The sequence below is a fragment of the Gordionus sp. m RMFG-2023 genome, chromosome 4 (assembly GCF_954871325.1).
Source record: "Gordionus sp. m RMFG-2023 chromosome 4, tfGorSpeb1-WG-v2, whole genome shotgun sequence".
In the NCBI taxonomy this organism is placed as follows: domain Eukaryota; kingdom Metazoa; phylum Nematomorpha; class Gordioida; order Chordodea; family Parachordodidae; genus Gordionus; species Gordionus sp. m RMFG-2023.
In genome coordinates this window covers 3,368,963-3,396,482 of record NC_088778.1, presented here as the reverse complement: position 1 = coordinate 3,396,482, position 27,520 = coordinate 3,368,963, and the positions used below count along the sequence as shown (strand labels likewise).

General features: G+C 27.9%; 1 protein-coding gene across 1 annotated transcript; it reads left to right on the top strand.

The window, feature by feature from the left end:
* Window positions 1-216: 216 nt before the first annotated feature.
* LOC135929015 (puromycin-sensitive aminopeptidase-like) lies at window positions 217-24,234 on the top strand. Its single transcript, XM_065465505.1, has 22 exons — window positions 217-243; window positions 334-505; window positions 554-635; window positions 679-875; window positions 914-1,021; window positions 6,973-7,170; window positions 7,312-7,408; window positions 7,519-7,623; window positions 7,801-7,844; window positions 8,416-8,580; window positions 15,968-16,072; window positions 16,522-16,674; window positions 17,065-17,143; window positions 17,721-17,854; window positions 19,484-19,618; window positions 19,798-20,089; window positions 20,664-20,812; window positions 21,353-21,409; window positions 21,732-21,839; window positions 22,301-22,453; window positions 22,747-22,794; window positions 23,840-24,234. Exons 2-22 carry the CDS (start codon window positions 356-358, stop codon window positions 23,969-23,971), a joined length of 2,691 nt encoding a protein of 896 aa, XP_065321577.1. The 5' UTR covers window positions 217-243; window positions 334-355; the 3' UTR covers window positions 23,972-24,234.
* The last annotated feature ends 3,286 nt before the right edge of the window (window positions 24,235-27,520 follow it).

The window sequence follows — 27,520 nt, the reverse complement described above, 5'->3', positions numbered from 1 at the left end:
TTATTTAAATATAAAATAATATTTTTATTTTGGTTAAACTATACTTCACTGTGTAACCAAATTTCAATACACAATTATATCTTCTTTTTTTTTATGTTCCTTACTAAAAATATAAACTAATTATTTAATACCTATTTAATTATATTTTTTTGAAATAAGTTTAATATAGCAAAATAAAATAATTTTTTTTTATCATATGATTAAATCTATTTCCTTTATACGCACGGTTTTTAATTGTCCTCGGTAATTTTTTTAAAATAACTTGCTTCCAAATAATTAATCGTCTGCTTTATAATAAAATTTGTCTATTCTCAAATTTAAATAAATTCTTAGATCGATATATAAAATCAGTAAAATGGCAATAGGATCCAACACTCAAAATGCAAATGAAAAAAAGACATTTCAGAGATTACCAAAAACGGTTATACCAAGGCATTATGATATAGAAATAAAGCCAAATTTGAAAAACTTAAATTTTACTGGCAAAGAATTGATTGATATTGAGGTTAAAAAAATATATTAGAGCCTAATGATTTAAACTCCTATCCTATAGATCAAAGAAGCCACTAACAAAATTGTATTAAATTCACTTGAATTAGTTATAAAAGATGCTCAACTGATTAATGATAAAAAGGGTGAATACAATTAATATATATATTATAATAATCTGGTTAATAGAAACAACCAAAGCCAATATATCATATGATATTGAAAATGAACAAGCAATATTTAATTTTACTAATCAATTGAACCCAGGAAAGGCTCATTTACAATTAACATTTGATGGAAAATTGTCAGACAAAATGAGAGGGTTTTATATTACCAAATATATGTATAATAAAGAGGAAAAGATTGCTGCTACTACTCATTTTGAGGTATTTTATTTATTTAATATTCTTATAATGAATTTAAGTCAACTGATGCTAGAAGAGCATTTCCATGTTGGGATGAGCCTGCAATCAAGGCGAAATTTTCAATAACTTTGGTTGCTCCGAAAGATTTTGTAGCCTTATCAAACATGGTATATATTATTTTATTATTATTCTTAAATATTTGTATAATAATTAAATGTATATTAATATATACGTATCTTGCTTTTTAGCAAACTAAAAAAATATTTGTTCCCTTTTATATTACAAAGATATTGCTATTTATACTATTCCAAAATATTGAATGTATTATTTAATTGTTTATCATTATTCCTATTTGTTTCTTTTTATTTGTTTAAAATTTTTTATTATACATTCATTTTTAAACATAAAAATTATTATAATTATCTGATAATTTAATAAAGTTATGTTAAAAAAATTAAGATAGATTTTAATTTAAAATGTCAAGCCAATTCTACACTTTTAATTTTGACGTTTTTTTCATCCGTTTCCCTAGTGGCCAAAACAAATGTTTTTAATTAAAATCCTTAATGATAATATGTCCTATAATGGTTAAAACTTAGATTTTTATAGTCATCCATCCAAATATCAGTGATTATGAACAATGATCATGCTTTTAATCTTAAATTTTATTTCATGGTATATTTTTGGACCTATAAGGCAAAGATACTTTCTTATTGTTTCTTCTTTATAAGACATACAAATACCATATTTCGATTTAACATCTATATATGGTTTGCTTAATAACTATGATTGTCAAGTCACTTGATCATAAATTTATCCACTTTTTTGATTGTTCATTTTAATTTATGTAAATTAAGATTATATCTTAAATATTTTATGAAAAATTACTTGGATCTATATCATATATTAAATAAATGCATAAATAGAATGAATAATTACCTTAAAAAATTTATTTTAATTTTTAAAACCATTATAATAGTTTTTTGGGGGAATTTTAAATGGACCTCAAGAGTTTAATTATAATATATAATTTATTCTAGGCTAAGTATACTATGACTAATAATATTACCTAATCGGACAGTTCATTCATTTAAATGTGTACCAATGCAAAATCAGCTGGTGATGGCCATTTTGGTCTCTTAAATAAATTAAAATTTTATAAAAAAAATGATTCAGAGGTTCTAGACAGTTTGGGTTTCTTAGTTATATTAATAAATGACAGGTTCAACCATGGGTTTTGCTGGAAATAATTAAAATTGGTCCATATCACAGAATTAGATCAATAGAATAATAATATAATTTATTCTTTCTTTCTTATTTATTATACCTAAAATAAAATCGGTCCCATGGTTTTGTTTTCACATTTTGATTTATCGGTTTTTGACCTTCACTTATATATTTATAAAAGAATTCTCATATAAGAAACCAAAATGGCATGCCACCAGCTGATTTATATCTCAATGAATGAATTATCAGTATAGCTAAGTATTGCAATGCCATTGATTAAAAACACAACTCAAGTATTTATAACCCTGCATCCCAAATTTCATTTAGGTTTTTACTCAAAAATTTTATTAAGATGCAACCCCCTTTTTTTTTATTGGATAGTTATATCTTGATACATTATTAAAAATTTGATGGGTGGGACGAGTTGTCAAAAAGGAACAAAATATGAATATTTTTATCAGATAATTTGTAAGAAATTTAAATATTTTTTTTGGAAAAAATTGACATATTCAAAAAATGATGAAATTCATTGACCTTTATTACCATATCATTTACTTTTTCTGTTTAGGATGTTTTTTTTTTGCCATATAACATGTCATTTTGTCAAGAAGACATTTTTAGTTATCATCAGATTTAAGTAAAAATCTTAATCAGACATTTTAACTCATTTTTTGGTACAAACCAGCCCCGACCCAAAAAATTTTAATAATTGTTTTTATTAAAATGCTTATAAAATAAATGCGTTATATTGCCATTTATTGCAAAAAATGTATTTTAAATTGCAACGTAAAGATTTGTAAACCATTTTTTTCAAAAAAAAACATAAAATTGTTTTGTTTTTCACATTCAAAATAAAAATGTTACTTAAATTTCGGAGACCAGCAGAGGTGCCATTTGCATGGCCATGGTCGGATTTTTATTTTTAAACAATTTTCGGGCCCCGGCCCGGTGAGTTTTTGTTAAATTTAAACGCATTTGCCAAATTGGACATCTCTTAAGGGAGATCTCGAGACCAAGGAAATAATTTTTTCGGCTAAAATATTGAGTTAGCCGTTTTTAAAAACCGGCTCGAATCCAACCGTTTAACAAAACTAACTATGACTATGACGATAAAATTAAAATTTAAAAAAAAAAGTAAGTTTTGATTGTATTTTAAAAAATATTTTTTGGTTTGTAAATATTTTAATACAAAACAAAACGTTAAGTTGTTTGTTTTAATTTATATGCATGCGCTATTGTTTTTTTGTTTTTAATATAACCTTTGTTTTTTTTTAAAAAGAAAAATTTTAAAATAACTTTGTATTTTTATTTCTCAGCACCTAGCACGTGCCATAACCTTTTCTATAAAGGTTATATAAAACCCGCCATGAGCGATCAGGTTAAAAACTCGCTCTTTGCGGACGGCTGGTCTCGAGTACCTAGAGGCGTGATGGCTAGGGTCACTAACGGATGCGATAAAAATTAAATCGGTTGTATCGGTCTTCGGAAAGTGATACCGGATATCCGTCCATCCATTCCCATCCACCCAATATTTAAAAATTATTTTTTATTATTTTATTGGTTGGTTTGGCCCTTTATTTATTTAAAACAAAACATTTTTTAATAATTATTCTGATTCATTTTACTCCAACACTCCCCCCCCCTTACCTGTTGTTTAAAAAATATTTAATCCGCCCGCTCGGTACTCTATTTTGTTAACGTGCACCATGTAAGAAGGGTGCGTTTAAACTTCAAGACTCTTCATTTTAAGTAACGATTCATGTCAGCTTCTTTTTTTTTTAAATTAAAGCTTTAATCTATATTATGCCATTTTGTAGTTATAAATCATGAAACCACAAAATATCTTTAATTTTTTTTAAAATAATCTAAATCTATAACGATGTGAATATTAGATAATATAAATAATAAAATTATTTGGCAATACTATTATCATCCCCCCCCCTCCCCTCCCTTCCCACTCTTTTAAAATCGATAAATTATATCAAATTATTCCCGTATCTTTAAGCTAAATATGGGAGCCAATTTATTTCTTATTTTTTATAACCTCAATTTATTTAAAAAATTTTTGATTTTTAAAATTAAAATGCATTTAAATATAATTCATAAAAAAAAAATAAGAACATCATTTTATTTTCAAATTTAAATATTATTAAAGAAAGATTACTGATAAGATAAAATTTTTTTACAAATATTTTAACATAGCCTGTAAAAAGAAATATTTTAAAAATTAGGTCGGTGGGGCTTAATGACCCATGTATAGATACATCGCTGGGTAGTGTTGTTTAACGGCTCATTTTAAAACGGCTAACCCAATATTTTAGGCCTAAGCCTCGAGATTTCGATAATATATGTCTAGGACATTTGTTCCTTCTATGAGCAGAATCTTCAGGCTTGCGTAATATCTAGATGAAATAGTGAGTTAGCCACCGTTTTTAAAAATCGGCACAAAACGAACCGTTTTCGACCGATATTTTGCGCTGGGGCTCGGGAGGGACACAAACGATTCACATAATATTTTGATAAAAATGCAAAGTACAATGATATTATTAGGAATATAAATATAAAATACGTTTTCCGATTCAAATTTATGATCTCGCTTCCTCCTGTCAATTTAGTATATTTTTTTCCAGAGCCCTACATCCGACTCTAGCCCGACCCCATTAGTTTTTTTTTGCACATTATTTTTCAGAGCCGAGTTATAGGAATTGGACCAAAATATTTTTCGGACAGCTCAGTGTGAACGGAAAAACGTGATTTTTAAGTTAGGGAGGTTCGGGCATCCCCAGGTTCTTATAAGAAAGGCATAATGTTTAAACAATTATATATATAATCAAAAAGAAATGCAGATGAGTTCCAATTGTCCTCCTATAATAAAATCGTTCTTTTCGATGCTACCATATAGCTTCTGATCTTGCCAGATATCTAAATTTTTTTTTAGTCATGAGATGTTCAGTTTTTTTGTTGTAGGATCTAACTTGTCACCACCACATGGTCGTCAAATAAACAATTCTGGTGATAATATCTTTGCACCTTTAAATCTAAAGAAGGGCCCTGTATACTGAGATCAGAATCTTTTTTTAAAAAATATATATTTGGTGGAAAAGTAAAGAGTATTCCGGAAGCCCCGAGACGTTTATTCAGTTTTTGTGCATTGTGATAAAACCGCGTCCATATCAAAAATCGATCCACCACCGAATGTCATTCCCAATGTGAGTACCTGTCATAATTCAAGAAAATTTTTTTTGAATGATTACAAAGAATTCTTAGTCCTCTTTATATAGTGGATTTAAAAAAACAGTTGCTAAATTTAAGAAAGAATTACCATTTTGGCGCAGCCATCATAATATCTATATAAATTTGACAAAATTTATGTTAGTTTAAGTTATATCTGATATTTGTCATAAAACGAACATTTCATACTTTCATCTCCCTAGCCATACGGAAAAAAAGAAAGAAAGAAAGAAAAGAAAAGAAAAATGAAAGTAAGTATTTCGGGATTACAAGACTCTTTAAAATATTATTTATTTTTTTTATAAAAAATGAGTCTTACTCGATCTGAAAAAATTAGAATTTCAGAATCAGGTCCAGTCTGCCCTGGCCCGATTTAGGGCAGGCGGATTCGCTCACAGCCATGCCAGGGCTATAATTTCTACTACTATACTATAATAGTTTGAGTGATTTATTCGTAGGAGGCAATCGAAAAAGGGATTGGCGGTTATTCTAATTAGAAGACGGCGTAGCAAATCCCCCCCTCCATTCCACCCAGTGAGCCAGGCCAAAAAACTTTTTCGAAAACATTTGGAACCGATCAAAATGTCAAAAAAAATTTTCGGTCGACCTACGATTTTTATGTCAAAATTTCATTTTTTTATGATTCAAATGAATAATTTATAACCGTATGCGAAAATTAACCGGTATTTGAAAAATGCTAACGAACCGTTATATCCGTGTTTCAAACCCGGTCAAGTTAAACCCGACATTATATTATATAAATGATTAATCGAAAAGAAAAATACAGTTTAACTATGTAGCTATAAAAAAAAATGTTTTAAAAATTATAAGACGAAGTTATTTCTCGTTAATAGCCATTATGTCGTTAAAAGTTTTGAAAGCGTTCATTTTATGTATACTTTTTAAAAAAAATTGCAAAAAAGCCATTACTTATTTTCCTAGTTAATTAAAAAGATATTTAAAAAATTATATACCAATAATTTTTCTTCTTCTACTGTTTATTATGAGCAATAAAATTTGATTAAAAAAATAAGAACTGTTTCTTGGCATTCAGCTTATGATATTTTAATGAATAGGATATGAATGATATTTATTGCTCTCACCAATTTCTACGACGATACTTTATAATGAAACCGGAAACCGTTTGTCAAACCGGATAGTAACCGAACTATTATTAACTGAAGGATAATGGTTCGAGTTCCTCGCCTTAAAATTCTTCGTCGCGAATTGGATTCCCGCGGAAGGATACCTAATTCTTTTTTTTTAAAAAAGCTTCATGTCTAAATCCCAAAACGGACTTATATTTTTGATTGGCATTATACCGGTTTTCTAAATGACATCATTTATATAAAAGTTCGTATCTCATGTCATTATTTAAAGAAAAATGTCGTTTTAAAGCCAATCACGAATTATAATGTCCACATTCTATTTTTATATTGAAATCATTATTTATAAATTCTGTAGTCTTTTAGTAAATCTATAATTGAAGGAAAGTTGATGAGCATAAAAATAGGACACCTGTTTATGACCCTAGTCATCTCCAAAAATATAAGGGCTGCTTGAGTTACGGAAATTAAGTGGTCCTACGAAAATAACGAGCTCTAATTTTTTTAAACAAAAAACAACTTATTTGTCAACAAAAAATAACATTTATTTGTAGCCTGTTGAAAAAGAGGTACAAGACAAGGATGCTCACGAGAAAACTGTTAAATTTCAATGCACGCCTATCATGTCCACCTACATAGTTGCATTTGTGGTCGGAGAATTTGATTACGTGGAAGACAAAACCAAGGACGGAAAACCTTGCCGAGTTTATACTCCCGTAGGAAAGAAGGAACAAGGCCGCTTCGCGTTAGAAGTTTGAATTATTTTTTTAAATTATACTTTAATTTGCAATATATGGAGCACGTGTAAAATTTGGAAATATATATATATATTTTTTTCCATTATTTAAATTTTGGACTTTTATATTTAAAAAAAAATTGATTTTGATTGATAGGTGACAGTTAAATCGCTAGAATTTTACGAAGAGTATTTTGGGATCAAGTACGAACTGCCCAAGTGCGATTTGATTTCTATCCCTGATTTTGCATTCGGTTAAAATTCTTATTTATTCTTTAATAATTTATAATTAAATTATGCTTTTTTTAAAATTTTACGCATGGAATATTAAATTAAATTATTTTCAATTATTCTCTTTAAAAAGGTGCTATGGAAAACTGGGGTTTAATTACTTTCAGAGAAGTATGCATCCTATTGGACGAAAAGACGTCGTCAACTAATACTAAGAATTACATCGCCATTGTTGTAGGTAAAAAAACATTTACGAAGCAAATGGTTTACTATATTTAAATTAAATTGCTACACAGGGTCATAATCAAGAATTTTCACTTAGTTGAGGTAAAGTTGGGAGGGGTGTAATAGGTAGCCATTTAAATTTGCATACAAATATAAATAATTTTTTTTTAAATTAAAAATAATATTATAGCTCACGAGTTGGGACACCAATGGTTCGGAAATTTGGCCACCATGGTAAACATTTTCGCCTTCTTTTAATAAAATTGGATTATGTGTACTCCCACTCCGCATTCACAGTAAGACCTTCATGGGCTTAATTTTTAGATCAGGTATAACCCAGGCCTACAGTAAAAAAGAATTTTTAGGCATGGGCCAACCTGCCCCATATTTAATATTAATAATCCCCAAACCCAAGCGAAATTTAAATTTAAAAAAAATTAGGCCTAAGCTCATTAAATTTTTTTTAAAGAACCCATGTGCACTATTAAATAGAATATTAAACCCTTACCCAGCCCATGGGTCGCAGCATGGCCCCGCCCATGAAGATCCGATTCATAATTGTGAATACAGGGTCACTCGGTTTCTATGAATTGTTAATTTTTCGATGGAGTATTATTTGAATCCGTCCTTATCCTAAGATCATAATTTATAGCGTATTCCATTTCGATCTACACAGTGCAGTAGTATATATATATATATCTTTAAACCCCACTAAAGTCATAACCATATAAAATAAAACAAGTTGAGCACTCCTAACTCAAGTAATTATGACTACTTATACTATATATTCGTTATTAATTTGAAGGAATGGTGGACTTATCTCTGGCTTAACGAGGGCTTTGCCACGTGGGTTTCCTTCCACTGTATCAGCCAAATTTACCCGCATTACGATATCTGGACTCAATTCGTTTCATCGAGCTTTCACGAGGGCATTACGCTGGATTCTCTCGCTACTAGCCATCCTATCGAGGTTTCATATTTTAAAAATAAAACTAACATCGCGAAAAATCTTATTTCTAGAAGTTATATCTGGAATTATACGTGACGATGGATTACTTGTCAGGTCTAATAGTAAGAGAGTGAGGAGGTATATCTGGAGGTGTACGAAATTAACGATATTTGCCAGGTCTCTATACATACATCAGAGACCTGCAGAGGTAGCATTTGCTCGACCTGGCTCGGCTCGTGCTGGGTAGCCCGGATTTTTTGAAAATATATTACTTTGGTATTTTTAAAGAAGAAAATTTTAGACCCGGTGTAACGTGTGAAAGTGATCTATGAGATTTCAAAATCTTCCCCCAATCAAAATCCCATGGATGGGTTGTGAGATTTTGATGTTAAATGGCTCCCAATATTTTTGAAACGATAAATCTAATGCAAAAATTTTCATGACATGAATTTATAATTATTAATGAGATAACATAGAGATAATAATGGTAAACCTATCTGTTTAATTATAATCTATGTTTTAGAATATTATTTTAATAATGCTTTGTTGGATATATATATCGTTTCATTTCAAGAGCTCATCTTTATTTTTTAAGATTATTAATTCGAGTAATGAGAGATGTAAAATCAAGGAACATTATTAAAGTTAAGGATATAAAATAAAATATAGAGACAATAATGGTATAAAATAAACCTAACTGTTTATAATATACATTTAGAATAATATTTTAATAATGCTTTGCAAAGATATATATCGTTTCATTTCAGGAGCTCATCTTTATTTTAACATCATTAAAAGTTAACGATAAATAAAATTTCTCTTTTTAATATTATATATAAATTTAATTAAATAGTAGATTATTTTATAATATTATATACTAATAAAATTAAATATTACACGTGTTGTGGGTAGTCTTGTTGGCAAGAGTTATATTACCTACCCTCAAAATGCGGGTTCGAATCCATGTACCATGTCTTTTTTTTAAATAATTGTTTTGCTTTTTTTTTATTTATCTTAAAACTCGGTATAATATCTAAAAAGCCGGCCCATCTATTTTATATTTTTAGTCTGCATTTCACCTATCTATATATTTTGTTTAACCAGCCCACCCCGCCTAATGTTTAAAATTATTTTAATGGCTGGTTTAGCTTCTTTATTTTAATGTATTTTTAATTAAACATATATGATATGCAATATTATGAAATTAAACTATTATTTTTTAATAAATTAAAGTCTGTTCTGTTCATTTCGCCTGAAAAATATCTACCGCCCACGCCCATACACTTAACAAACCCATCTATAGTATGGACGGGAGGATAAAAAAACCGCCCTATGCAGACTTCTGGTTCAGATTATTGATAGGTGTCAATCAATTCATGAGTGTTACCTTGGCAATTTGGAAATTAAAGTTTAGTAATATTGAGGAAGGGAAAAGATCCTTATTAACATGTTAATTTATATAAACTGAAATTTATAAAATAATATTGTAAAACAAGTTTTAAGTAGGTCCAAAACCAAATACTCCGATCCCATGATTATCCAGTTCCTACTCAGATTTCTTATACAAGGTACATCTTCTCGATAGACATTAATTTATTGACAAAGCTTCTATATTACAGAAAATTTACTAGAGGCAAACCGCCTTTTCTATCCACTCTAAATATCAGTACCCACCCTTTGTAAACACTGCAAAGAAAAGGTAAGATAAATTCTTTGCCTGAATGGCTTTATAGTATTGCATATTTTGTTTACCTAATATAATATTTTAGTGATAATTCATCTATATTACTTTTGTACTGAATTGGGTCACCAATATTATAATAAACTTCATTTGGCATCAATGAAAATAAGAAAATAAACAAAGAACTATGATTTAAATATTTTACATAATTTTAAATTTAATAAAAATTTAATAAAAATTTCATGGATATTGCACATCAGAATGAATATATTGAATTTTATTTATGAAACTACAAGTTTCATTAAAAAAATATATATATATCAGGCGGAATATAAATTAAAATATGAATGAAATATGTTTTTATATAAAAATAAATATATATTTTAATAAAAATATAGGAAGATAAATGATTGCAATCTGTGAAACATTTTCAAAATGGTTTCTAACCATTTTTTTATATAAAATAATATTATTAAATATTTTTAATATTATCGCGAATATAAAATGGGTCATATCGGACCCATACAAAATTATCATTATATTTTATATGTATATAAAAATTGGGTATTTTAACATTGTTGCCATTGCCTTGACTTCTGTGTCAGAAGCCCATATCCGCCCTGTCATATAACATTATTCAAGACACAAGTTTTTTACGTCTATTTTTTTTTGTTCGTATCTTAAATATAATTCCCGATTACCTTTCCCAACCTCGAATGTTAGCGTAAATTGCGCCAACCATTGCCCGAAAATAATATGGGAATTTTGAACCCCAGTAATCATTCTCTACACTAATCGCCCTAAATTTATATAAAGAAACTCCGCATCATGTGGACTATTTTCATCATCAAGTCCATTTTGGGAACCACTATCTAAAGGCAATATTCTAATATATATACGGAATACAATACCTTTGAGACACTTTGAATCGACAAACTCCGTATTAAGTATAATATTTTCATTATCAAGCACATTTTGGGAACCACTATTTAATGGCAATGCATTAATTATAATAAAAATATTTAAAATAATTATAATGTTATTAATTATTAATTTTTGTTAAAAATATTTTTTTACTTCATAAAAAAAATATGTAATTTTTAAAAAATTATTACCATTTTCTTTGTTTTGTACAATAAAATCTTTTAAATTGGGGAGATTATATTTCGTTTTTAATAGGATATTATTTGATGTTATCAATTCATATATACATCTTGATATACAATATATAATTTTTATAATATAATATTATTACCCTTATCAAATATTTTTATTGATCAAATATGGACATATCCAGGGGTTCAACATTCGCCCCCCCCCCTCCACTTTCCTATCCGACCTTTTATGGTTACATGCAAGAATATTTTGTCCTTATAGCAAAAGATTTCGAATCATTTGTTCTCTTTTCATAATCCTTTTTTTTGTTTGAGCTGAGCTATACCAATATTTTAGATAGCCAGCTCTGTTATTTTCTTAAGATGATCCATTTTTATATCGAACTCTTCCTTTAGCCGTAATCTCTGGTAAGGCAAGTGTATCCTCAATAACTAAATAATAATTAAAAATATTAGAGTAAAATATTATTTCTACCGTAAGAGGGCGTCGAGGTTTCTGACCATACATCAGTTCATAGAGTTAAAATCCCGTGGAAGAGTGTATGCAAGAATTATTGGTGCCACATACCCTTACTAAAGCATCTAACCAGTCAGTTGGTATATCCAAAACCGATTTTGCTATTCGGTTCTGGATTGTTCTGTTAACTCGCTGAACCAAACCATTAGTTTGTGGGTGGTAGGCTGAGGTTATTCGCTGAACAATCCCACAATATTTATGGAATTCTGTACAAGCATTGTTACAGAATTCCCTACCTTGATCATTAATCTGAATCTTTAATAAATATATATTTTAGTTTTTTTAAATTAAAAAAAAATATGCATTAATATATTAATAAAATTCAAATAAGTTAAAATTGGTATTTTTAATTTTTATTACTTCATAACATTGGTGGGTGTTGACAATGATGTATAAAGCTTTAACAACAGATTTAGCTGTTTTATCTTTAATAGGAATAGCCATTAAATATTTAAAGAAATAACAAATGGCACATAAAATATATTTATAATTTCTTTGGATTTCTGGCATCTGGATTAAATCGATGCCAATTTGATACCAAGATTTTGAAATCACTTTAATATTGTGCAACACATTTGAAGTTTTATCAAAACGACTGCTTGATTTTTTGACAAACCTCACAGGATTTGATAAACTCCCTAATGTCTTTATTACTGCCCAACCAATAAAAGCTAAGAATTAAATAAGATAATATTGCAAATTTTTACTTTTCCGTTATAATCTGATTAGTTTTATTAATACCCAGATGCCCTCCCATAGCTATTCCTGGAACTGTAAATACACTTCCCTCATGTATTCTTTTAATGATACTTTTTTTGTTCATCTTTTGACCATAAAACTTTTCTTCTAAAATAATATATCTATAAATTATATGTATAATAATATTATGTGATGCAGAAAAAATAAATACAATCAATTGCTTAAATATTTACAATTATTATACTAAAAAATAATAATAAATTGCACTTAAATTTGGTCATAAAAATTTTAGTTGTATAAATTGTTTATATTTAATAATGCCTAATTATAATAAATTAATTAAGCGAAATTTTTTTATAAAAATAATGTATCATCTATAATTTTGAAGACGGTGCACTTTCTAATAAAGTTAGGACTTATTAACATTCATTTGAAACTTTAGAACATTTTAGGAATCAATATGTGAGATTCGAAATCTCACAACATCTAAATCTCACGGCTAATTCCGTGTCGAAATGATTTCATGAGGTTTTGGTTTTTATCGCTTCAAATCCATTGGAAATCTCACGGCTTATTCAGTATTTCAAAACCTCATGGATTTTTTTAAAATCCTCGCATTACGAATTTCAATATGCCTAATAGCTTTAAATTATCTCAAATTTAAAACGTCAGATTTGGATGAAGCTGTCAAAATTGGAAATATAAGTCCTAATATGCACCACCGTCTTCAAGATTATGATAAATTATTTTAATCCATGGGTGAAAAGTAAATGTCACATTCCTTTAAGCTTATAAATATATATAATTTTTTTTTAAATTATAAGAAATAATTGTTTATTTATTTTATTACGTATATATTTACATCCTTTTTATCGTAATTATATAAAATTAAAAATATATAGAAATAAAATTAATATTAAAATTAACATAAAATAAAACAATATTACGGAGGTGGGAATACAAGTTCCCAAAAAACATGAGTAATTATATTTTAAAATGTGATTTATAGGATTTGTTTTAAAAAATTTCGCATAAATATCTTTTTAAAATTAAGCATTATAAATATAAACAATTTATAAAACTAAAATTTTTATGACAAAATTTAAGTGCAATTTATTATTATTTTTTTAGTACTATAATTATAAATCTTTAAAAGCTCATCGATTGTATTTATATAATGTACATTTTATTGGTATATCATTTTAGAAGAAAGAAAAGATTTATGGGCAAGAGATGAACAAAAAAAGGATAATTAAAACAATACATGAGGGAAGTGTATCTACAGTTCCAGGTATAGCTATGAGAGTGGGGATTAATAAAACTAATCAGATACTGAAGAGTAAAAAATATGCAATATTACCTTTATTTAATTTTTTTACAGCTTTTATTGGGGTGGGCAGCAATAAAAACATTAGGGAGTTTATCAAATCCTGTGAGGTTTGTCAAAAATCAATATCAAGCAGTCGTTTTGATAAAACTTCAAATGTGTTGGTTTCAAAATCTTGGTATCAAATTGGCATCGATTTAATCCACATACCAGAATCCAAAGAAAATTATAAATATATTTTATGTGCCATATGCTATTTCTCCAAATATTTAATGGCTATTCCTATTAAGTATAAAACAGCGAAATCTGGATCATTGTAAACACCCACCAATGTTATGAAGTAATAAAAATTAAAAATACTAATTTTAACTTATTTGAATTTTATTAATATATTAATGCATGTTTTTAAAAAAATTTTAATAAAACTAAAATATATATTTATTAAAGATTCTGATTAATGATCAAGGTAGGGAATTCTGTAACAATGTTTGTACAGAATTCCATAAATATTGTGGGATTGTCCAGAGAATAACCTCAGCCTACCACCCACAAGCAATGGTTTGGTTGAGAGAGTTAACAGAACATTCCAGAACTTAATAGCAAAATCGGTTTTGGATATCCCAACTGACTGGTCAGATGCTTTAGTAGGGGTGTGTATGTGTAAACCAGCAATTAAAATAATTTTAAACATTAGGCGGGCGGGCTGGTTAAACAAAATATATAGATAGGTGAAATGCAGACTAAAAATATAAAATACTAATTACAGATGGGCGGCATCGTCTTTTTAGATATTATACCGAGTTTTGTTAAGATAAATAAAAAGCAAAACAAAAAAAGACATGGTACATGGATTCGAACCCGCATTTTGTGGGTAGGCAAAATAACTCTTACCAACAAGACTACACATGTAATAATTAATTTTATTAGTATATAAAATTATAAATATTCTACTATTTAATTAAATTTATATATATTAAAAAGAGAGATTTTATTATATCGTTAACTTTAATGATGTTCCTTGATTTTACATCTCTCATTATTCCACTTGATAATCTTAAAAAAAATTAAGATCAGCTCTTGAAATGAAACGATATATATTTAGCAAAGCATTATTAAAATATTATTCTAAAACATAAATTATTATTAAACAGGTAGGTTTACCATTATTATCTCTATATTATATTATTAATAATTTTAAATTCATGTCATGAAAATTTTTGATTTAGACGGTTCAAAAACATTGGGGGCCATTTATATCAAAATCACACAATCTCATCCGTGGGATTTTGATTGCATGAGATTTCGAAATCTCATAGATCACTTTCACACGTTATACCGGCCCGGGTATTCTAAAAAATATTATTTTAGACCTGGTCTTTGTACCCTGGCCGGGTTTAAGGCAAGGCCTGCAAGTCTATGACATGCATAGTAAGATAAGGAAGGTAAAAAATTAAATATTCGCGAAGAAACTCCCCGAATAATGAATTTCAGCCATATTTATATATATATATATATTTAACATTCTTATCATTCACTTAGATTGTGTTCTTGTTTAAATCTAATTTTTTAATGAATTTTCTCGTTTAAAATAATATGAATAAATATAATTTAATTTGAAGTTTTTGGAGGTAAGTTTTTTTTTACAAAAATTTTATTTGAAGGAGATATATATATAAAAGAAATAATTGTGGCAAATCGAAATTGTTTGACAATATTGATAAATGCACACTTCCTTTTTTTTATAAGAAAAATATCTTAAGGGCTACTTTTTTCTACTAAGTATCTCTTTGTTTTTTAATGCCAAAACTCGACTTTTCCTTTGAGTTTACATTATTGAAGACGAATTTTAATACTTAAATACTTAGTTTCTCGTATTAAAAGATACACAAAAATAAGTCATTTTTTTAATTTAAGATACATATAGGATTTCGCATTAGAAATTAGCAAAGGAACTTGAGAGATGGATTTGTTGGCATTTTTTTAAGATGACTCTTAATATACATTGTGCTCTCGTATAATAGTTCTATATTTAACTCCCTCTAAAAAAAACAAATTATATAATATATCAGGTTACAGTTCATCATCCCCACGAGATAGACGAGATTTTTGACGCTATATCTTACGAGAAAGGAGCCTCTTTCCTTAGAATGATGAACGAATATTGCGGGCCCGAGGTTTGTACGATTAAAATTTTTGTTAAAAATTAAAAGGGCGGGAAATACCGGTTATTTAAATTAACTATATCGGTCACGAATATTTTTAAACCCGGTTACGTCAAACCTGTCGTAAATAATTAAAACACTTCCGATCAAAACTTTTAAAGGGTTAGGCTTTCTAGAAATGCTTTTTTATGTCAAATTTGTAAGGTTCAAATTAGTGCAGCTGCAATAGTTTTGCGCCCCCCATTTAATTTTTTTCAAAAATTAGCTCGAGCACGTTTCCCTGATTTTATATTTAAGACTCTCGCCTTAGAAAAAATAGGGAATCTAATATCGATTGACATTTGACATTTATTATAGACAAATAGTTTTTTTTTTATCGAATCTTATAAGTACTCTCATTAATTATGTTTTATAAATATTAAAATTTATGACAATCCGGAATATATATAAAAAAATGATAGGCTTTCCGTAAGGCCCTCAACATTTACCTTAACGAATTCAAGTACTCGAACGCCTCCATCACCGATTTTATGAGGGCCCTGGAGACCGCCAGCGGAAAGGATCTCAAGGCTATGGAGACATGGTACAAAAAAATCGGATTTCCTCTCATTAACGTAAGTTTTAGATTATTAATAAAAAAAAGAAGGATTTAAGACATTTTGAAATTTCTAATTCATCCAAAAATCACTATAAAATTGAAAATTTTTTTGTTTGTATTTACAGAATTTCTGGAAATTTAGGCTCCAACGATATTTAGGCTTTTTTCTGAGAATATTTATTTAGAAATAACTATCTTCCCTTAAAATTCTTACCGTTTTTCGACAAACTCTAGTTATCATTATTATTACCCTTTTAAATGAATAATTTTACCTAAAATAGTATACCAATTTTCTATAAACCATTATATTTTGTTGAAACTTCTAAGAAAATTATACATATATTTTTTTATGATTGGTGTGTGTGTGTATTTAAAAAAATATCATTTTATAAAAATTTGCATCAAGGTCGAGGAAGTTAGAGAAGGTACCAATCGAAAACTCAAGATATCTCAACAAAAGTTTCTGCTAAAAGGACCAGTATCAGGTTTTCGCTTCGCTATAATTATTCATTTATTTTTATTAATCTTTATTATATAGTAGGCATAGACCATTATTATACAATTTTTTTTCCCCATCATTCATATATATTTTAATTTGACTCCATCCAATAATACTTTTAAGAATAAAAACAACAAAATTTAAAGAAGTAAATTGAATTTATTTATTTTATTATGAAAATATATTAAATAAGAAACAACCAATTAAGTAATATAATATAACCAACATATAAATTTGTGCCATTTTTTAAATAAATTGAATTAAAAAGAGAATTAATATAATATTTTCAATTTAAATAAATAAAATTATTGCGAACCAGATGCCTGGTTTAAAGTCTTTATAACGGATTTAACATAACCAACATATAAATGTGTAATAAAAAGATTGAATCTGAAATGACATCTTTTCTATTTAAATAATTTAAAAATATTCAAATTATTACTAATCAATTTATTTTTTTTAAAACCTGCCGTTATTATCAGCCGGTTTTTCTGGGTTCGGTTTCGGCGCGGTTTAATTTGACAATCTTTATATAAAATAAACATTTGATTTTTTTTGTTCAGATGGGACTGTGTGGGATATACCCATGACATTTTGCGATAAATCCAACCCCCAAAAGCACATACATTCTATGCTAATTAACAAACCCACCATGGAAGTCGAATTGAAAAATGTCCCCGTCAATGATTGGATAAAGGTTTAAAAAAAAATTTAATTTATATATATAGATTTTTTTTAAAGTTCACGTGATGCCCTTTTGCAATATTAATTGGATTAAGATAGGACATTATGTTTTTGAAAAATGTGGCTATATGCTTGAAAGAGATAAAATTCTCTTTTTTCAACTGTGACTCTTAAAAAAAGAAGGAAATTTTGGTTCCTTAGGGTTCTGCTCAGCAATGAGAAAAAAATATTAAAAAATTTTCTAAATTAAATTAATCGATTTCCAATAATTCAATTTTCTAGAAAATGTTAAGCTTCCGGTTTCTTTGATTTGACCCGGTTCTTGGGGGGGGGGGGGGGTGTTTTAAAAACAGTGTTCAATTTTTTTTATATTATCACATTTATGCTTATTAGATTGATTAGTCAAAAATTGACCAAACAATTTGACCGACCTTAAATTAACGAAACTTGGTAGCTCTGGTTGGTTATATGTTGCCGTTAAAAATTTTAATATAAAATGAAAATTTTTAAAGGCTTATGATAAAATTTTTATTTTTTCATTATTTTTTTTTGATATCCTTTCTTTCCTTCTTTCTTTCTTTCCTTCTTTCTTTCTTTCTTTCTTTCTTTCTTTCTTTCTTTCTTTCTTTCTTTCTTTCTTTCTTTCTTTCTTTCTTTCTTTCTTTCTTTCTTTCTTTCTTTCTTTCTTTCTTTCTTTCTTTCTTTCTTTGGTTCAAATAGATCCGGAGTGATTAATTCTCAAAAATTTCCAATGCAGTTGTGGGGAGGGCTACTCGATTTTGGGAATATTGGATTACACGATAAATATTTGGTCCAACTCCAAATGTATATACATTATAATATAATGTTGTAGTCCTCAAAATTTACCTAAAATTATTCGATTGTCGATTTATTCCCGATAAAACAGAAAAAAATGAGTTATTTGGGCCCTAGGCCCCCACTTTGTGACGATGTTAACTTGCCACGTATGTTTATTTTCCAATATTTTTTTTTCTTCATTAAACTAAGTTTATAGTAAACCAATATCGTTTTTAAAAAAAAAATTGGCGTACTCTATCTCATATTTCCCAAAGATGTTGAAAAAATGAAAGTATTCTCTCAATCCTTATTTTTTTTTGTAATTCTTACTTGAATATTTAAATGTATTGCGGTAAATAAACATGTCTGTTGAGTAGTGTTGGCTAAACGACAGATTAAGATTTTAGCCAAAATAATATTATACGAGCCTCGAGATTTGACAGATAGAAGTTCCAAACCCTTTTTAACCCTTACATAATATTATTTTGGTTCAAAAATTCAATCCCTTTTTTAATCGACTCAAATCTGGTCATTTAGCAACACTACTGTTGAGTTTCATAGTTCTGAAATTAACTTAAAATAATTTTTATAAAGAATTTTAAAGGCTATAAAAAATGATGTATATAATCTATTCATTTGGACCAAATATTTTTCAAGCAATTTGAGATTTTCACACCTATATTGGACTTTGACAGCTCTCCGGATCTATTTAAGCTAAAGCTTTCAAAACTTGCATAATTATTGAAATTAGACTTTATTTCAACCATTATACGAGATTTCGTTATATGGTCAAAAATCTAATGTTACTAGAAAATAACACCTTTTTTTAAATATAAATAAAAAGCTGAATTGTGGTACAGTGAGTTTTTGCCGCGTCAACTACACGCCGGATATGTTGGCAGCCATTATGCCGGGCGTAGAGGACAATTCATTGGCCCCGCTCGATAGATATGGTATAGAGAGTGATGCTTTTGCCTTGGTATGCAAATAATTTATGCACGTTTCTTTTTGTTGCGTTTAAAAATATTTAAACTTTTTACTTATTGCATTTTATTTTCAAAGAAAATTTTTAAAAACTAACGTTAAAAAATTGCTATTCTTAAAGACATTATATAAATATAAATATACTATCTTCATTCTACCGCTCGATTATCGTAGGTGCAAGCTGGCATGCTACCCCTGCAGAGTTTCTTGAAACTCCTCAAGGCATTCAGGAACGAGACAAATTACGCTGTTTGGTGCGATTTATCCAGTTCCTTGGGCGTTTTGGGCATTTTGTCGCAGTACATCCAACAAGATAACGTCGCAGGCGGTGGGGAAGATAAGAAGGAAACGAAAGCGAATGCCGGAAAAGTGGAAAGCGTGACCCAAAGAAAATTCAAACAATTTGCCGCGCAACTCATGACCCCCATATACCAGAAGTTGGGTTGGGAACCCAAAAAGGGAGAAAGTTAATAAAACCGTCGTTTTTAATTTATCAGAAATCAATGAGACATTTATTATCTAGAAAGATCCATACTTAACTAGTGTCATTAAAAAGCCTGATTCGGGTTTATTCGAAAAAACGGCCCAATTAAAATTATAACAAAAATAACTGCACATAGCTGGCAGAAATGCTTGGACATCTATTTGCCAAATCTTGATGCTTACATATTATTATTTTAGCTTCGGGCTTTTTAACAACACTATACTTAATCATATATTATAGTAGAAGCCCAATTTAGCATTTTCCTCTTTGACCCGTTTAGAATTTCTTGTCTTGCGAGAGACTCGTATAGTAATTAAAATTTGAGTTTTGTAACCTCGTCTTAAAGAGGTAATTCGGAATTGATTTTTAAATAGATGCGCTTTTGTTGGGTTTTGGTTCTGGGAAATTTAAATAGTTATATATTTTTGAGAATGGGTTTCTTGGATTTGTAAAAACGCTGATTCCAAACCCTCCATTTTAACGTTTTTTTAATTTTTCCTCACGAGATATGTTTAAAATCAGAGTTTTAATACTTGTTTAATTTTGAATATTAAAGGTCACGTCGACGCCATGCTACGCGTGATAATCTTGTCTCGCCTGGCCCGTTGCGACTACGCTCCCGTTAAGGACGAAGCCTGCAAACGCTTCGACGCACTTTGCAAGGGCGGTACCTGCACCGAAATGTCGGGTGATTTGAGGGCTGCCGTAATAAACGCTTCCATTTTTATTATTAATTTTTTTAAAAAATATCTTATTAGGAACCTTACATGGGTCATTTAAATAATTTGTGAGTTCCCTTTACACGTGAATATATTGTCACTTCACCCCACCGTTCAATGAATTATTTTGGAAATTTTTAGATTTAAAAAAATTGGCCTTGTTATTAAATATCGAATACACTCCATTAAAGCCCATCTTTGAGCTGTTCGTAAAAACTAATGGGAAAACCGAGTTTTTAGAATAACTGTCACCTCAGCCTCGAAATGTAAATAATGGGCTTAAACTTGAAGAAACCGGGGGATGGGGAAATAAATCAACTAAATCAGAGCTAAAGAGACATCATTTAGATTTTAATGGGAATGGATTATTTATTTTTAGTTTCTTAAGAGGGTGAGTAGCCACCATTTATTCTTAAGCTGATTTATTTTAAAAACTATATTACTAAGCGAATAATAATAGTATCGCAACTTTTACTTATTGATTATTTATTTTTGTTTATCTTCTTATATTTACGAATACATCAAGATTTATACCTCCATGTTGTCCAATGCTGACGAAAAAATGTACGATCAATTTTTGGAGGTTCAGTACTTAGCAATACCATTATTTATTTTTTTTCATGGGAGTAAATAATTACCATACTAAATCAATTAAATTTTATGATCCAATTTTTTTTATTGAAGTACTTTTGCGGAGGCAGGTCATAATTGCCAAAAAGGATTTCTTAAAATAGCACCCCTTCTTTCCCTCTACTTTTAGATTCAAACTCAATAATATTGAGAAGATTTGGCGATCTGAGACTAAGATGATGTCCCTCAGATTTCTGCCATATTAGCTTTATCTTGAATTCAATAAAAATGCATTCACGACTTTGCATCTATTTATTTATTTATTAATTGCGCAGATGGCTAGAAATAGCAATCAACAAGAGGAAAAAGTGCGAATTTACGCTCGTCTAGGACTCAAGGAAGATGCGAAACTAATTCAGAAAACATTGGATTTAGCCGATTCCGTATATACCTCTTTAAAATAAAATACTCATTTTTCTGATATTATGTTTCCTACCGATTCATATATCATATCATATTTTAAATTTATACTAGTCGGGAACTATGGGAAAGAATCATTATTTAATGTATTCGCTTAGTTTTTAACAGTAAAACTTGAATTATTTTGTTTCATCATGTTTTCCTTAGATGTTGTAAATGTATATGTTCAAAATTTTCGGGTTCCATTAATTGAAATTCCTGAGAATATCATTTATAAACTAGGAAAATCGAAAGGATCTAAGATTACCTTTTGTATAAACTTTATCTCATCTCGTATAAAAAAATTGCTCAAATCGGCGTTTTCAAATAAATGACCAATTCTTAATATCGATATTATGGTAGGGAGGGGGGTTAGTCAATCCTATAACAAAGGCTTGAAAAGTAAAAAATATATTTTCAAATAATTTTTTTTATAATACCTTAGGACGAAATCCGACTACAAGATAAGGTGGGCGTTTTTAGCAGTTTGTGCGGTCACAGACTCGGACGAAAGATGACTTGGGAGTTCTTGAAAAAAAATTGGAGCAGGGTATTGGGTTGGTACGGCGGCTTAAGTCTCATGTCAAGACTCGTTAAGGTTTTATTGATGCTATTTTAAAAAAAAAAATTTCTTGTTAACACCTTCTGTTTAAATTGATTTAGTTTGTTGTAATTCACGTTGTCTTAAAAAGAAATTATATGCAATTTTTTTTGTCGCCAAAATGGGTAGATTGTGCTTGCTCAAATCAATGAGTAGCGAATTTATCTATATTTTATAATTCCTTGTTTCTTCGCGAAAGCAAAATAATAATAATATTTTTATTCTATTTATTTACAAATTTGTCACTTTTATCGTTAAATTTAATTTTTTTTATACCCATATCAAATTAGAATGTAACAAGTAATTTTGCGACAGAGGAAGAAGCTATGGACGTCGAGGTATAGATATTAAAATTCATTTTCTAAAAATAACAAGAATGATATATGCACTTTTTTTCATAAAAATCTAATTTTGTATGTTTTTTTATAGACTCATTTTAATTCACTTAATATTTTATTTTTATGTTAAAATGTTTTTGAGTAAGGATTGGGAAGGGGGGGGGGAGAGCACAGTATTAATTTAAAATACATATTATATTTTTAATGAATAAAAATAATAGGATTAAATCAAATTTTGATTAAAAATCATGATAAGACATAAAAATATTTTTCGAATAAAAATAATGATTTAAATTCAATTTTTATTGTCATTTTAAATAATTTATTCCCCTTTTTTTAAATATAAATACTTTCTTTATTATACCATTTGTATATATAAGTTTATTTGTTTTTATATATTGTGTTGTGAATTCTAAAAAAAAAATTTGGGGTGATAAACTCCTAATTCATTATCATCTAAATTTAAAGGAGATATTAAAAAATTTCTAAAATTATTTTTTCCGCTTTTTGATTTATTTTGTTGTAGGCTTAATTTCAGATTTCTAAGTTTATATAAATATCAAACATTATTAACATTAAAATTTAATTTTTCCCATTAGAAATTACTTTATAATGAATATTTTTGTCTAAAATATTGCTAATTTAACAATGATTCTTACTTAAATATCATGAAATAGATGTTTAATGTCAATATTGCATTAGGAGTGGTGTTGCTAAACGGCTCGATTTAAGCCGGTTTTTAAAAAACTAATTCAATATTTTATCGGCAAAATATTACGTAAACTTGAAGAAGATTTTGCTCACATATGGCACAAATTAGTGAAAATCTCTAGGTTTAAGCTATATTTTTCCGGTTTAAATATTGAACTACCGTTTTTTGAAAATCGACTCAAATTGTGCCGTTTAACAATCACCGAATCAGGAGTTAATTTCTTTAGGGTATAATTTTAAAGATGTTTTAATATATTTATATGATTTAAATCAAAAAAATCATCATTTTTGCAAACCCTCAAGCTGAATAATTTGATTTTTTCAAATTTTCTAGAAATTTTTCAAGACTCATGAAGCTCCAGCGGCGGAGATGGCCATCCAGCAATCCCTGGAAAATATCAGGATCAATGCTAGCATGCTTAAACGCGACGGGGAAAGCTTTAAAGAATATCTTCATAATAATTAAATATAAAAAAAATTTTAAGTGTAGAATTTAGAATTTTTATAAAAAAATATAAATAATATTAGTATCATAATAACATTATGCAAAAAAAAACAATGTTTTTTATAAAAAATTTTATAAATAATGATGATTTAAAGGCGCATTGATTTACATTCAATTATATTTTACTTATTTTATATATGTATTATTATTATTTCGATCAAATGTATAATCATTAATCTTTATAGAATAATTAGTTAGTTTTTGGTTATATTATAGGTAACAATCATAATTGATTAAATATTTTAGTTTCAGGCATTTAAAATAAATGGAATCTTGTATAATTTCATCCAAAAGCTTAATTTAAGCTTTAAAAACTTTAAAGAATATCCTCATTTATTGGAAAATATTTTTTAAAATGAGGTAATAATTATAATAAGGTTAAAAAAACCAAGTACAAATACAAATAATTTTAAATTAGGAAAAATAACCTAAACTATATATATCAGACAGAGTTTGGTAGTAGGCATATACATTTCACAAAACTGCGATGCGTTAAGCTAATAGCTTTTAGGGCACGTATTTTGAAATGTAGCTTTTGAGCTTATGTATCGAAATACATTTTTTTGAGTATTTTAAAATATCTATTTCGAATTTCATTATTTTTTTCTAATTTCAAATTGCATCTTTTTAAAATTGAATTATTAATAGAAACATACAAGTAATTTGTTTCAACGACCTTAATGATTGTAAAAATGTAAGGAACATTAATATACAAATATAGCGGGCTATTGTTAACCGACTTTGGCAGATTTTAGGGTAATATTATTTTGGCTAAAAATCTTAACTTCTTCGTTTTTAAAGATCGGCTAAACGTGCCGTTTCACAATCCCTGATTGAGGAATATGGTAATTCTTCAGAAATAAATGAAAATAAAAAAAATGCCATTCCAGGATGATACATTTTTTTAAGATAATTGACAAAAGTATCAAGAATGACAGTTAAGGTGGATTATGCAATGTACTGCCCTTGTTTTTTTATATTGTGTATGGCAAATCGAGAGATTAATAAAAAATTAAGTTGAATGAAAATACAAATCAGACATGAAGATGAAACTGTATACGATGGTAGGGCATTAAATATTTTGCCAACCAATAAGAGAAAATTTAAAATAATGTCAGGAATGAAACTAGTTTAGTCTCTAAGCAATAAAAGTTAATTTTTTTTAAAGAAACAAAATTATAGAAATTTCTGATCTTTTCAAAATATCGGCTTATTTCCAGACTTGATTTTTCCTAATTAACACTTAAAATTCAAAGAACCCTAAAACCGTTTTGCAGATTTACCCGTAAAAATATTTTATATGGAATAAAAATTGCTGTAAAAACCTTTTTTCTACACTGATTTATTAATAAAAACTCATTTACCAATAATTGATCCATGCAAATTAAACGATGATATTTTATTTTCGAAAATATATATTCTTCCTTCTCCGTTTAATGGCGATTTTCAGGTTGGCCACTTTTCCCTTCTGATTTAATCATGAAATTTTGTAGCCAGGTTTTTACAATTGGATACCCTTCCTGAGGTGGTTTTTACACCCTGCAGAAGACGGTGATCCTATTCTAGATCAAGACCACAGAGAACCAGACCTCCATTAGCTGCCAAAAAGACGTTGCCACTCCTCCGCGACTGGCTAATAATAGTTTCAATCTTGATTAATGTGTGAAACTTGTAATAATTTTTTTTTAAATTTTAATGTTCGGGCTTAGTAAAAACTAGGTTTTTACTGAATAAATAATTTTGGGGGTTAAAAATAACCTTAGCCACTAATAATCTCCAATACATATAAATTAATTAAATGTTTTACATGTAATCATTTGAAATATTATATTTAAAAAACCATAGCAATTTATTTCAATTTTATTAATTAAACAAAGTTTATTTTTAAATATTTTAATAACCATAAAATATTATTTTATTTAATAATTAGCGCCATTTGGCGGATTGAGTATTTACATAATTAATTACATTAAAAATTTTAAAGGTTTATGAAAATGCCTTGGAAAAACGGCACAATTCGCAAATATATTGAGCGTTAAATTACATAACGAATTGTGTTCATTTACCAGTATATTCAAAGATTTAATAGCAGAATTAAATGAAATGGATGATGATAATCATATATACAAGTGAGGAGTTAAATGAAGAAGATGCATTATCACAATATGATTTGATAATAAATGTAATACGTGTTTAATAGGCGTTTATAAAATCATTACAAGTTACAATATGCACAAAAGTGCATACATTTATTTATTTTTTAACATGAATACATTTTAATTTTGTCATTTGCGGATAATTGCGAGAGAACATGTAGTAAATTAAAAAATTATGAGCTAAATATAGACCAAGAAAAATTAGACGCGTTAAAAAAATGTTATTGTAAAAATCTTAGAAATTTTTTTTTTAAAATTCTCATTTTTCCACTTTAAACCTCGATCCAAAACATAAAAAAAATTATATTCGAATCATAACTTTGACGTTAATCTTCATTAAAGTTCAAAAACTCTTATTATTAAAATAATTATATCAAAAATATTTTTTTAAAAATTTTTTCAAATTGTTTTAATAATAATTATGGAAAGTTTTAACTATATAAGAATGTTTTTTCACATTATGGAAATGTGTTACAACAATAACAAATCATATTATTACTGTATATGTGCAATTTTAATACCATGATTTATTTACTATTCTTTTTTTATTAAAAAATATAAATCGTTAATATTGTTAATGGTGAAAAAAACAAGAAAATTTTACTTTTTTATAACTTTTTTAAAATAGCCCAAAATTTATTTTGAAAGAGATAGATTTATTTTGGGAGAAAGAAACAAGGGGAGGGATTGGTTTTTATTGAGGTGTGGGGAGGGTTACTAATAATTTTTAATTATTTATTTCTTATATTTTGTTAATAATTTTTTTTTGCACAATCATATTTAAAATTATTTTATATGAAAACATATTAGAAAAAATCATTTTCCTATTTTTTTTTTTATTTTACATCTTTTCATATTAAAATGTCGTACCAAGATAGTGATGAAGATAACAGCAACCCTCTACTAAATAACATGGACCTTGACTCGGAGGTAGAATTATGAAACAATTTTTTGTAATTATAAATGTTTGCATAGATAGATAGTACTTCTTTTAATACAAAGAGCATGTTTGAATTAAGCTCCAACAAAAATCGCCGAATGTGTAAAATGTGTAATAGATATTTTAGCGTTCACACTGCAACAAGTATTATAACAAATAAAATTATGAGCTATATTAATTTTTATAGCCAATTTAAAAAATCACGTTAGAAATCATCCAGATTCAATTGGGAAGGAGAGAGCGAAGATATACCCAAAAACCTAGTTGGTCGTAGATTATTACCTAAGGAATACGAATGCCTTAACAAATTAATTTTGAAATTTATTATAAAAAACAACATTCCTTTCAAAGCTATGGATAGTAAGGAGTTCCGAAATATATTTTCCTTCATATTCAAGCATGAGAAAATCTGGA

Coding starts and splice junctions, on each gene's coding strand:
- LOC135929015 (XM_065465505.1), top strand. CDS start 356: ATGGCAATAGGATCCAACACTCAAAATGCAAATGAAAAAAAGACATTT. Junction 19,619..19,797: donor AGAGTGATGCTTTTGCCTTG/GTATGCAAATAA, acceptor CGATTATCGTAG/GTGCAAGCTGGCATGCTACC. Junction 20,813..21,352: donor CGGGTGATTTGAGGGCTGCC/GTAATAAACGCT, acceptor GAATACATCAAG/ATTTATACCTCCATGTTGTC.